At 38.7% G+C, this 12,853-nt stretch overlaps 1 protein-coding gene and 1 pseudogene across 1 annotated transcript in view; both read right to left on the bottom strand.

Moving 5' to 3' along the window:
* CUL5 (cullin 5) overlaps window positions 1-6,219 on the bottom strand; it is a gene marked incomplete at its 5' end in the record, with an annotated part of 70,647 nt that extends 64,428 nt beyond the window's left edge. The window contains one exon of the mRNA XM_006753145.1: window positions 6,095-6,219. Within this exon, the coding sequence (XP_006753208.1) occupies window positions 6,095-6,219 (125 nt within the window). The remainder of the gene's footprint in view (window positions 1-6,094) is intronic.
* Window positions 6,220-11,254: 5,035 nt separating this feature from the next.
* LOC102763546 overlaps window positions 11,255-12,853 on the bottom strand; it is a 36,878-nt pseudogene continuing 35,279 nt past the window's right edge.

The raw sequence follows: 12,853 nt of genomic DNA, 5'->3' as shown, positions 1-12,853 counted from the left end.
TGTGGAGTTCAGAGCAGTCGGGAGCTTGTGACTCCCTCCCCAGTCGCGTCCTCAGGTACCAGCCCCCTTCTGCATGCTAGAGCCTCCGTACCTTTGCACTTTACTTCCGCAGCTCCTGATCCTCAATGTGTTTTTCTCTTTTCTTCTAGTTGTAGAATTTCCCCTCCGCCAGCCTTTCTGTAGTTCTGGATGTTGACCGTCCTGTCCTTTTGTTGCGTTTCTGAAGTTGTTGTAGGAGGCAGCAATCTCAGTGTTCCCCTATGCTGCCATCTTAGTTTCTCCCCATTTTGTCTTAAACTTGATTAGGTATAGGATACCACCCTTTCAAATATTTAAAGAAAATTGTCCTTTAACCTCCTGCATCCCATTTGTCCAATGAAAAGAGTGGGGGTAGTCTGTTTTGTTTGGAAGGGAACTTATTTTCCTCTGCAAGAATTAGGATTATTTTCTTTATCCTTGGAATTCTGACATTCCTTGAGGATGTGTCTAGGCATTTTTTTAAGCACCTTCAATATGAAGACTTGTAGGAATAGGTGGCAAGGGACAGAGTTTTTAGTCCTAGAAACTTTCTTCTTGTACTTTGACTGTATCTTCTCCTCTACTATTTTTGTTCTCTCCTTCTGGAACCCTTTTTAGTAGAAGTTAATCTGATTCTAGATCTAGCCTTGATATTTATTAATTAAAATTTTTTTTATTGATTTCAGAGAGGAAGATAGAAATATCAATGATGAGAGAGAATCATTGATTGGCTGCCTTCTGCACACCCCCTACTGACGATCGAGCCTGAGACCTGGGCATGTGCCCTGACCAGGAATTGAACCATGACCTCCTGGTTCATAGGCCAACTCTCTGGTCGGGCAATAAAAATATTTTTTTTAAAAAAAGAAGTAATTCTCAACTGAGTGAGGTGCTTCCCACCCCTCCCAAGGACATCTGGAAACATATGAGAGCCTTTTCTGTTCAATAATGAGGGAAGGGGAGGAGAGTAAACAAGGAGTGTCCGCTACTAAATGTTATGAGGATGAATGCCAGAATAATAGACAACCCACAACATGTAGGATCATCTTTTATAACCACTCAAAACGTTAATAACACTCCTACTGAAAAATAAGGATGCAGATTATGAGAAAAGGGGAGTAAATAGTCAATGTAGTTTAACATCAATACATCAAACACGTGAGATTTAGAAATAAGCAAGCTCTGTTATTATTATGGTTCAATAGGCTAAAATTTGGAAAGGTAGGTCTTGCAACTTTGGTGATAGCATGATAAGACATCCAGGAATTCTAAGAGGACAACATATTGATAAACCTTGGGTAACTCCAAGGAGAGCAAAGATTTTTAAAAACAGTATATTAAAGCCACTAGCTGTAGCAAGTACAAAGTTATTGACTATTTCTGCTTAGAAGTACACAGTAAGCAAGGAACGGCCTCACAGTATGCTCCTGTTCCCAGGCAGGATGCACAGAGAACAAGCATTATTTTAGATGATAAAGCATATTATCAACACAAATTAGAAAAAATAAAAAGAAACCCTACCACATTCAACACATTATTCATAAAATAGTTTAATCAAATAATTTAAGAAAAATACATGTATATATGAATGCTATGAAGTTTTAAAATGTCTCTGCTGTTTCTTATTAAATGCTAATTTATTAAAAGGCAGAATCATGGATATAAGTTAATATGCAACAAGTTTTATGTTGTTTAGGGAAATTAGATTTTTTCTTAGGTAATAAAGAGAAAAAATGAGCACAATAGCTTAATGTATACATATAGATTACTCAGTCACATGTCTACAATTCACTGATATAGTCATTGATATAGTATTTCCCTAGTGCGCACACATAAATTATAGCAGGTGTGAGACAGCCATCTTTAGGAAGACATGGTTGCAAAGTTGACCCTTGGTTGGCATCTGGGAACTTGGATTTTGGGAATGTTCTCACCATTTCCTGGTAAGACTGGTTCACTGTATCTATACTGATTTAAAAAAAAAAATCTGTAAAAATCTGATTTATGTTAAACACCTGCTTTCCACCTAAGAGTCTGGAACTTTGGTTCATGTCAGGCAGAGGCTGCCTATGTGACTGGCCCCAGGTAAAACCCTGGGCAGTGAGTCTTTAATGAGCTTCCATGGTAGACAGGATTTCACATGTGTTGTAACAATTAGTTGCTGAAAGAATCAGGTCTATCCTGCGTAACTTCACTCAGAGAAGATGCTTGGTTAGCCTGAACTTTACCACATGCATCTCATTGGCATTTTGTTTTGTATCCTCCACTATAATAAAGTACATCCAGGAATACAATTATATGGTCAGTCCTATGAGTCTTCCTAGCATTCCTTGAACCCAGGGTGGTCTTGAGAGTGCTGACATGTTGGTGTCAGAAGTGGGATTCACTAGAACTGACTCATTGAAACGTGGTGAAAGCATTGTTTGGGAAAAGCAAGGATGAAATGGTAGGATGACAAACCTTTCCTACTTGGGTGGCTATGAACAGCAGCAGAGTTGGTATCTGCTATGAGAGGGATGATATCTATGAAACTTAAAAATAACCCCAGGCGAGTTACCTCGCTTAATTTCCTGGCTGCTTTTGGCCATGTTGATTCAAGTCAGAAGAGAAGCAGTACAGCCTGGATAATGCATTTGGTTTTGTTCTCACCTCCAAGTAGGAGGAGAAAAGACCTAAAAGTTCCCACAGGTAAGCTCTGGGTGGGCCACAAAGGTTAAACTTTTGTGTTGCTCTCTTCTAAGCATGAGGAAATAATAGTTAAATTAGATCCCAGGGCTAGGGAAGGGTTTAGATAAACCAAGGGATGGGAAACCACTCCAACTGTTTCTTTAGCCTAACTTGCTGCTGCAACAACCCCTCCATACTGCGTCCTTTTCAGGTAGGGTCTCCCAGCAACTATGTGAATGGTATAAATGCTGAATTTTACTCCTGGAATTTGAGTATATTTGTAATGAAAAAAGGAGCAGGGGAAGTTTAAAAAGATGACTTTGTATTTTGTGACTATTAAATATGGATGTATGATAAAGATATAAAATGTTATATGTTTGTACTCTCATAAATGCTAGAGGGATCATATCAATCAGAAAAAGTTGTAAAATAATAAGTTAGCAATTCACACCCTCCCTGCTTTTTTTTAAAAAAAAGCTTTTTCTTTTTCTTCTTTTTAAAAAAAAAATGTATTTTATTGATTTTTTACAGAGAGGAAGGGAGAGGGATAGAGAGCCAGAAACATCGATGAGAGAGAAACATCAATCTGCCTCCTGCACGACCCCCACTGGGGATGTGCCCGCAACCAAGGTACATGCCCTTGACCGAAATTGAACCTGGGACCCTTGAGTCCGCAGGCCGACGCTCTATCCACTGAGCCAAACGGGTTCTGGCCCTCCCTGCTTTTTACTGCTGGTGAGGGGATTGGAATTTAAAGTGTTTAAGTATTGGAAACAGATGAAGTTGCTATAATGAAAGATATTTACTGTTCTTTTTACCTATTGGTGTCTCTGAGAAAAGGAAGAAAACAAAGAAAATCTCCAGATAGCAATACACTTTTGGAGTTTCAAAACACAGTTGTTAGTTGCTACTGAGCTCTTTTGAAATCAGATGTCTGGCCCTTAGAGGCTGATGATCTTCCAGCCTGATGTGCTATTTTTGAGTGGATCGATTTGGAATCTAAGACTGGCAAGGGTAAAATAGGCTTAGAAAAGTCTTGTCACTGGGACTTGGAACATGACTGTCTGTTCTGTCATATGTTGTCTTTGCTAACGCTAAAGAAAAGTCATTGGCTTTTTTGGAATCCCGAATTCGCAAATCCTAAGCCTGGATCTGAATCTAAGCTATAACCTGATAATGTCTGGTGTTGGGCTCTTTAATCTTCAAACTTCAGTTTAGTGTACTGAGCTAAAGCAGGCATATGCTCAATGAACTCGTCTTTGACTTGATTGCTGAAGATTTAAGACACACTTCTGTGGAGCCATAAGCTGAAAACACCATGTACTGTGGTTGGACCGTCGGAATCACTTGCAATGCCCACAGAAAAGGGCTTATTCTCTGATGGACCATCTGAAATCAAGCTGCTGCCTGGTTTTATCTATCTGACACAGAGACTAAGTGCCTTCCTAACTTGTGGTTACTGACAAAAGCTCTAGTTGGCAGAGGGCACTGTACTTGCTCCTTCCAGCCTGGACTCTCCATTGCTCTTAGGGATCTCTCACTATTATTGACTTGTGTTCAGCTTTCTGGATTAGCTGCAGTTTTCAACAACATATTAATAACCTGACTCTATTTCCTGTACTTTTACCTCACCCCTCCGTGTACACACATTTTAGTTAGGCAACTTAACTATTAAACACAGCTATTTTCAGAGGAACTAACTTTTTCCAGGCTGCTCACTAGATTATCAAGACAAAAGAGGTGGGAGGTGATGTAAATCTATTTTGAAAGTTTTTGAAAACTTGGGATTTCATCCAGACCAATCCCGAAATATGATACATCTTTCTAGGTAGGTTGTACAAAAATGTCTTTCTATACAAATGCTTTTGTTCCTCTTGCAGGTCTGGATAATTAGGGCAATGAATAATTTTCATTAATGCATTGGACATACTGATTTTATAAGAGAGAGAAAACAAAACTCAGCATCAGGAGGACATTAATGATTTTTGTTTTTCAGAACTATTCTGGAAAGCTTTCACCTCTTCCTGAAAAACAAAACAAAACACACACAAAAATAAACAAAATAAAAAACTCCTGGTGTTAACTTTCCATGCTGCTGTGAATGCTTTGACTTCAAGCTGACTGCCGAGCTCCAAATCACACCTAACAGTGCTCCAAGATAGCAGAGAGCAGCCCCAATTCTGACATTTTCCACAAAGACTAACTCTAAATGTAATCTGCACTGGTGAGGCAAATGAACTGGTGTCATAGATAAATTAAACTGTTTGGAATTAATTGCAATCCAAGCCTGAAATCAAGGCCTGAACTGAATTAACTGGACTGGATTAGGAACTCTAGAGTGAAAGGTCTGGGAGGAGGGCACACTAGGGGGCCTTCTTAACCTATACTCTGGACTAACAATTGTAAACTATTTGTTCCCAAGGGTACCATGTACACTCTCTAAGACTGTACTTCTTTATTTGTGTACCCTATCATGACACTGCTTGAACCCTGGAAGTGTTCAGGTCTGCTTCAATTTTTAGACCAGAGTTATACTTTGCCTGAATTGATACTTCAGTCCATGTAAAAAGATCCATACAGAAAGTCACCTACTTTTCTAAGACAAACCTCATGGTTAATGGGACTTATTTTAACTAACTAAATCCAGGGCCTCTAAAAGATGTACCTGAGATCAATTCTATAGGTTGGTCTTGCCTTGCTGTGTTAAGTCCTACTGATAATAGTTTTGCTGTAAAGACCTTTAGCCAAAGGCCAGGAGTTAACACAGCAGACTGGAGACTGTATTCCTTAGAAAGGCTGGCTTGGCCTGGGCTGGAATCTGAGAACTTGAATGGTCAACAGTGCCCTACACTGACAAAACTTTCCTGAAATGATAAGAATGGCTAACTGTGTCTAATAATCTATTTGTGTAAATAGTATGGTTTACACTGAACACCTGCTCTCTTTTTCTTAGGGTCTGAATTTTTGGTACATGACAGGCAGAAGCTGCCTATGTGACCAGCCTCCAATAAAAACCCTGGGCACTGAGTCTCCAATGAGCTTCTCTGGAAGACAACACATCACGTTGTCAATCCTGTTGCTGGGGAAGTTAAGTGTGCCTCATGTGACTCTACTAGGCGAATACTCTTGGCAGTTTGTGTGTCTTTCCTCAGACTTCACCCCATGTGCCTTTTCCCCTTTGCGGATTTTGCTTTGTAATAAATCATATCTGTGAGTATAACTACATGTCAAGTCCTATGAGTCCTTCCAAATCACTGAAATCAGGTGGTCTTGAGGACCCCCAACATAAGTAGTTATACTTTTAAACAAGTAAAGAGATCAATAGAGTAAACATTTCACTTGAATATAGAAATGCACCACCCAAACTTCCTTTATGTTAGCAAAATGTTAGAATTAATGGATTACTTACGAAAACAGATCAAACCACTGCTGTTTTGTAACAGACTCTTGGCGTAAAAGCTTCAACACAATTGGACGCATGAAATCCCATTTGTCTTCAAACTGAAGAGAACCTTTATTCTTTGATAAAAAGAAAAGAATAAATAATAGTTTAATTTAAATGCAGTTAAATCAAAAGTGCTTATTTTTATTTTTTAAAAGATAGCAAGAGAAATTTAAAAGAACCAGTTTTCCATAATGGAATCTCTATAAATTTAACCTGGTATCAAGAAATCACAGGAAGACAACCATAAAAAAAAATCAATTGTACAAAATTATATAGTGAAGAATTTGGTGTTGTCCGAAGTGAAGGTCTACCCTTTGCCCTTGGCTTCTAGTCTGGGCCCTTGGAATGTTGTCATTATTTGCCTGGGGAGCTTGGTTCATACTGAATATTCTAACAATGTGATTTAGGAAGGGAACTAACCAAACCCACATAGCCTTTGGGTGAGGACTGGCCAATTCGGAAACAATAAAAATGCAAATTAGGGTGGGGGCTTTGGTTCAACCTGGAGACTGAGATTACCCATGTGAGCAATCAATTAATCATGCCTACATGACAAAGCCTCAATAAAAATTCTGGACATCAAAAATTGGGTGAGTTTCATGGTGGCAGTACTCTATATGCACTGTCACACAGTGAGGCAAGGAGAGAAATGAGACCTGACTACACCAGGAAGGACAAGGGAAGCTCTGCTCGAAAAAACCTTCCTGGACTCAGCCCTATATGTCTCTTCCTTCGGCTGACCTTAATCTTTTCTTTCCTTGTAACAAATCATAACCATGAGTAAAGCAGCTTTCAGTAAGACCTATGAGTTTTTCTAATAAATTATGAAACCTCATGCTGTTTTGGGAACCCCTCATGTATGTAGCTAGTGTCAGAAATGAAGGTGGTCATGTGTGCAAAGAATATGGCCTCAAATTTTATAGTTGCCCTAAACTCCTCACAAAATGTACATTTAAAATCTATATAAACTCTGAAAACTGAGAAGACAAAAAAAAAAACCCCACACAAGAAGATATTCCATTTCATTTTAAAATGCTAAGAAAATACTGATACCAAACTGGTGAGAAGAGAAAAAATGAAAACTCTAGACCAGTGGTTCTCAACCTGTGAGTTGCGACCCCTTTGGGAGTCGAATGACCCTTTCATAGGGGTCGCCTAAGACCATGGGAAAACACATGTTTAATTACATATTGTTTTTGTGATTAATCACTATGCTTTAATTATGTTCAATTTGTAACAATGAAAATACATCCTGCATATCAGATATTTACATTACGATTCATAACAGTAGCAAAATTACAGTTATGAAGTAGCAATGAAAATAATTTTAAGGTTGGGGGGTCACCACAACCTAAGGAACTGTATTAAAGGGTTGCGGCATTAGGAAGGTTGAGAACCACTGCTCTAGACCAATCTAACATAGATGCAACATCTTAAATAAATAGAAAATTACACAAGTGGTATATCAACAGAATGACACCTCATAATTATGCACAATTTATCCCAGGAATGTCAAAGTGGCTCAATATTAGAAAAAAATATCAATTCGTTACATTACTAAAAAGAGAGACCCCATAAGTTAAATATAGCCATGTGACTTGCTTTTGCACATAAATTTGAATAAAAATCATTAATTTTCTAACATACTAGTATCACACACCCTAAGAAACTCATTAATGTTTTTACTATATAACTTATTGAAGGTGTTGCTCACTTGTATCAGGTAAGATTCATGCACTGATGGCATGGAATCTGCAAACTCCCTGAAACTATAACCCAGAACCAGTTTTTACTTTTTTAAATATATTTTAGTGATTTCAGAGAGGAAGGGAGAGGGAGAAAGAGGTAGAAACATCAATAATGAGAGGGAATCATTGATCGGCTGCCTCCTGCACACCGCACACAATCGAGGATCGAGCCCGCAACCCGGGCATGTGCCCTGACCAGGAATCGAACCATGACCCCCTGGTTCATAGGCTGATGCTCCATCACTGAGCCATGCTGGCTGAGCCAGGAGCAGCTTTTAAACATATGGTCTGACAAGAACCTACACCAGAATTACCTAGGATGGTGATTACACATACAGATTTCTAAAACGTAACTCAGACCTGCTGGATCAGAATCTCTTTTTTTCCTTAAAAATCTATTTTCATTGACTTCAGATAGGAATGGAGGGGGAGACATAGAAACATCAATGATGAGAAAGAATCATTGTTTGGCTGCCCCTTGCACTGGAAACTGAGCCCATAATTCAAGCATGTGCCCTCACTAGGAATTGAACTGTGGTCTCCTGGTTCATAGTTTTGCACTTTACCACTGAGCAATGCCAGCAGGGCTGGATCAGAATCTCTTGAGGTGAGATTAGAATTTGCATATATAACAAATTCGTGATAAAAGTGTACAAAAATGTTAAGAGGGTTTATGACTCAAAAAAGTTAGAAACCACTAATATTAAACTCTTCAAAAGCAAGTGATCCTTCTTACACCTACAAATACAGTTGATCCTAAAATTTATTGTACTGTCTCACCCAAGGTATGTACTTTAAAATTTTTATTTTTTATTTTATAGAGATGAAAGGAGAAAGGGGGTGGGGGAGAGAGAGAAGGAGAAGGAGAGAAACATTAATGTGATTAGAGAAACATCGATTGGTTGCATCCCATATGCAGCCAACTGGGGATCAAGCCCACAACCTAGATATGTGCCCTGACCAGGTATTGAGCCTGTAACCTTTTAATGTATGGGATGACACTCCAACAACTGAGCCACCTGGCCAGGGCACAAATCTTCTTGATTATGACACGGAGAATCGTAATTTCCTCTTAATAAAAGGATATTTTATAATGTCAATTAAGTCTATTTCCATAAGTCATTTTGGCAATTTATAAAATAAAATGTAGTATAAATCCTTCAATTAAAATTAAAAAGGTACAGAGGACTAGAATAAATAGGTATTTGAGATAAATTAAATACTGGTTAGGCTCTGAAATCTATCAGCTACGGCAAAAAAACAGAAACTACATTTTGGTGCTCCTGTTTAATGAAACATACAAGATTAACTACAGAAACACTTTCTCCTAATAATCAATTAAAGAAGGAATTTAATAATTAAATGTTTTCTATTAAGTTTTTATAATAGATTACAAAAATGATACTCAAGCAGTTCTTTGATCTATTCTATTTAACTCCAGGGCATATCATTAAGTCATAACTAAGCAGCAGGACACCAAACCTACTATGAAACACAATACCTTATTTCGTGAAGGGACCTTCAAATCATGAACCATGATATATGTTTCCAATGGTTAACTGAAGGCTGCCTCATCTTATTAACGTGCTACAAAGTATTTTCTGCTTTAATTCTTTCATTATTATTCAGAACTCACCAATTGCTACTAAGTCTAGGATTATCTCATCCACTGGCTCTTTTTCATCAAAAGAATTGCAACACTTGCCAATACCCTTCTATTATTCACTCCTTATGACACAACTAATTCCTTCACAGGCACTCTTCTCGCACAGATGGGCTATGGAGAAGCCAGTGGGAGCTGGCCACGGAAGACATGTGGGGGAGGAGTATTGCAGGCAGAGGAAGCAGCCCTTGCAAAGACCCTAATCCAAACATAGAAGGATGTTAGCTATAGTCAGGGAAGATAGAGCAAAGCAAGGACAGAGGAAAGCACAGATGAGGTCAGAAAAACAACAAAGGTTGGATCTTGCAGGGCCTCGAAAGCCGTTATAAAGACTTCGGCTTCAATGTAAGTGAGATGGGGAACCATTAAAAATTTTTGAGCCCTAGCCAATTTGGCTCAGAGGATAGTGTCAGCCTGCGGACCAAAGGGTTCGATTCGGGTCAAGAGCATGTACCTTGGTTGCAGGCTCCTCCCTGGCCTGGGCCCTGGTCGAGGCACATGCAGAAGGCAACCAATTGATGTGTTTCTCTCACATCAATATTTCCCTCTGTTTTTCCCTCTCTCTCAAAATCAATGGAAAAATATCCTCAGGTGAGGATTTTAAGAAAAGGAACAAAATAGAGAACACAAAAATAGATGCAAAGAAATATATAAAAAATATATATATTTTTTATAAAATATATAAAAAAATATATAATTTTTTTTGAGCCCTGGCTAGTGTGTCTCAGTTGGCTTAAAGCATCATCCGGTGCATCAAAAGATGGCAGGCAACCACCTGTGTGTGAGGCAACTGATAGATGTTTCTCGGTTACAATGATGTTTCCCTCCCTCTTTCTCTCGCTCTCCCCCTCACCACTCCCTCTCTCTCTAGAATAAATGAAAAACATATCCTTGGATGAGGATTAAAAATAAATAAATAAATAAATAAATAAATAAATAAATGTTGTTCAACATCACTAATCATTAGAGAAATGCAAATCAAAACCACAATGAGATACCATAGATAAATGGCTACCATAGATAAATCAACAAGTGTTGGAGAAAAGGGAACCCCAGTGCACTCTTGGCAGTGCAACCATATGGAAAACATTGAGGAGGTTCCTCAGAAAGTTAAAAATGGAACTGCCTTTTGCCCAGTGATTGCACTTCTGGGAATACCTCTGAAGAAACCCCAAACACTAATTCAAAAGAATATATGCACCCCTATGTTCATTGCAGCATTATTTACAATAGTCAAGATATGGAAGCAGCTCAAGTGCCCACCAGTAGAAGAGTGGATAAAAAAAACAACTATGGTACATTTACACAATGGATACTACTCAGCGGTAAAAATAATGAAACTTTATCTTTTGCAACATAGATGGATCTAGAGCAAGCATGTCAAACTTGCAGGCCACGGGCCGCATGCCTTCTTTATTTGGCCTGTGTTAACCTTTGAGTTTGACATGTTTTATCTAGAGCAGTGGTTCTCAACCTTCCTAATGCCACGACCCTTTAATACAGTTCCTTATGTTGTGGTGACCCCCATCCATAAAATTATTTTTGTTCCTACTTCATAACTAATTTTGCTACTGTTATGAATCGTAATGTAAATATCTGATATGCCAGATGTATTTTCATTGTTCGTGACCCACAGGTTGAGAATGGCTGCTAGTCCTTGAAGGAGACCTCACATTCCCATAGGAAAGCAACCTGGGGGTTCATAGGACTTATTTAGTGGTTCTGCTTTATACTTGAGGGCTTTAGTCTCCCTTGGGAAGGTTGAGATTGCTTTTCTCACCAGATCAGAAATTCTTGGGGCAGTCATTGCAAGAGCATAACGAAGATCATCTTCCATAACAAGTCTACTTCTGTATTTAGACTTGATAACCAACAAGCTGGAAAATCGTTTCACAAAGATATGTTGTTGGAAATGGAAGAAGAAGGTGCAACACAGTCTCAGACAGAAAAGGATATGACTGCAAACACTTGATCCAGAATTTTGTAACTGGCATTATAGAGAAATCAGTTCTCACTGCATCATTGTTAATAAGTTCAATGAACTCCTCTTTGTGCTGTCTCAGGAACATCTTCAACTTTGACTGTGAATGGACTTCTGGCAAGTGCAAATAGGGTGCCAGGTAGATTTGGAAAGTACGATGAAATTTTGTCTGCAAGCATGTGCAAGTGTTCTTTCACAGAAATTATCATCGTAATCCTTTTGTCTGGTTCAATGTCATGTTCCTCAAAGAAAGCAGATAAGGTAGGCAACATGTAAATTTTATTTTCATCCAATTTTTTTTGCCAACGCTGGTTTCATTTGGAATGATCGGATCTTTTCAGACAAATCGAGGCATATCGCATTTGGTCCTTACAGTGGTAAATTTAACTCATTCAAGATGGCAAAGATGTCAACCAAGTAAGCTACTTTCTGCAGTTCACTTTTATTGCTGGAAAGTGCTTTGAACTGCGGTCTTGCTTTCTGATTAAAAAACGTTTTGAGTTCATCACGAAGCTCAAAAACACGTTTTAAAATTTTTCCTCTCGACAACCATCTCGCTTCAGTGTGAAATAGCAGAGCATTGTTCAGCGCATCCAACTCGTTGCACAGTTGCGAAAATAGTCGACTGTTTAAAGTGCTCGCCTTTATAAAATTGACACAACTTATGACGCTTTTCATTACTTCTTGTAACTCTTGTGGCAGCGTCTTCGTTGCTAATATTTGCTGATGAATCATACAGTGAATTCCGATGACTTCTGGTGACTCATTCAGCACCAAACATTGAAATCCAGAGCGACATCCTGGCATAGCTGGAGCACCATCTGTGCAAACACCACAAACCTTTTCCTAGGAGAGCTTATGAACCAACTGTGTCAAAAACATCACGTGTGGTAGTTGTTGTTTCAAGAGGTTTGCAAAAAATAAACTCATCTTTAAAGTCGCCATCATTAATATACCTCACGTAAACCAGTAACTGTGGGCAGTTTGCAACATCTGCAGATTCATCAAGCTGGATACTAAATATTGGAAGTGGAGCAGATTTAATTTCCTGGATTACCTGGTCAAGAATATCAGCAGACACGTCATCTATTCTTCTGCGGACAGTGTCGTTAGATAAGGAAATTGCACTCAATTTCATAACAAATTTGTCTCCGATCATAACTCGAACAATGTCTTTGGCCACTGGCAACAGTAAATCCTCAGCAATGGTGTGAGATTTCATAGCTCTGGCGATTCTGAGTGCCACCAAATATGAAGTTTCAATGGCTGCTACATTTTGTTTGTGGTACTTGCCACCAGTGTCAAGTCTGGCTTTCTTGAGTCCATACGCT

The sequence above is a fragment of the Myotis davidii genome, unplaced genomic scaffold (assembly GCF_000327345.1).
Source record: "Myotis davidii unplaced genomic scaffold, ASM32734v1 scaffold1491, whole genome shotgun sequence".
NCBI lineage: Eukaryota > Metazoa > Chordata > Mammalia > Chiroptera > Vespertilionidae > Myotis > Myotis davidii.
The sequence above is the reverse complement of the archived record's forward strand: the minus strand, read 5'-3'. Positions and strand labels throughout refer to the sequence as shown.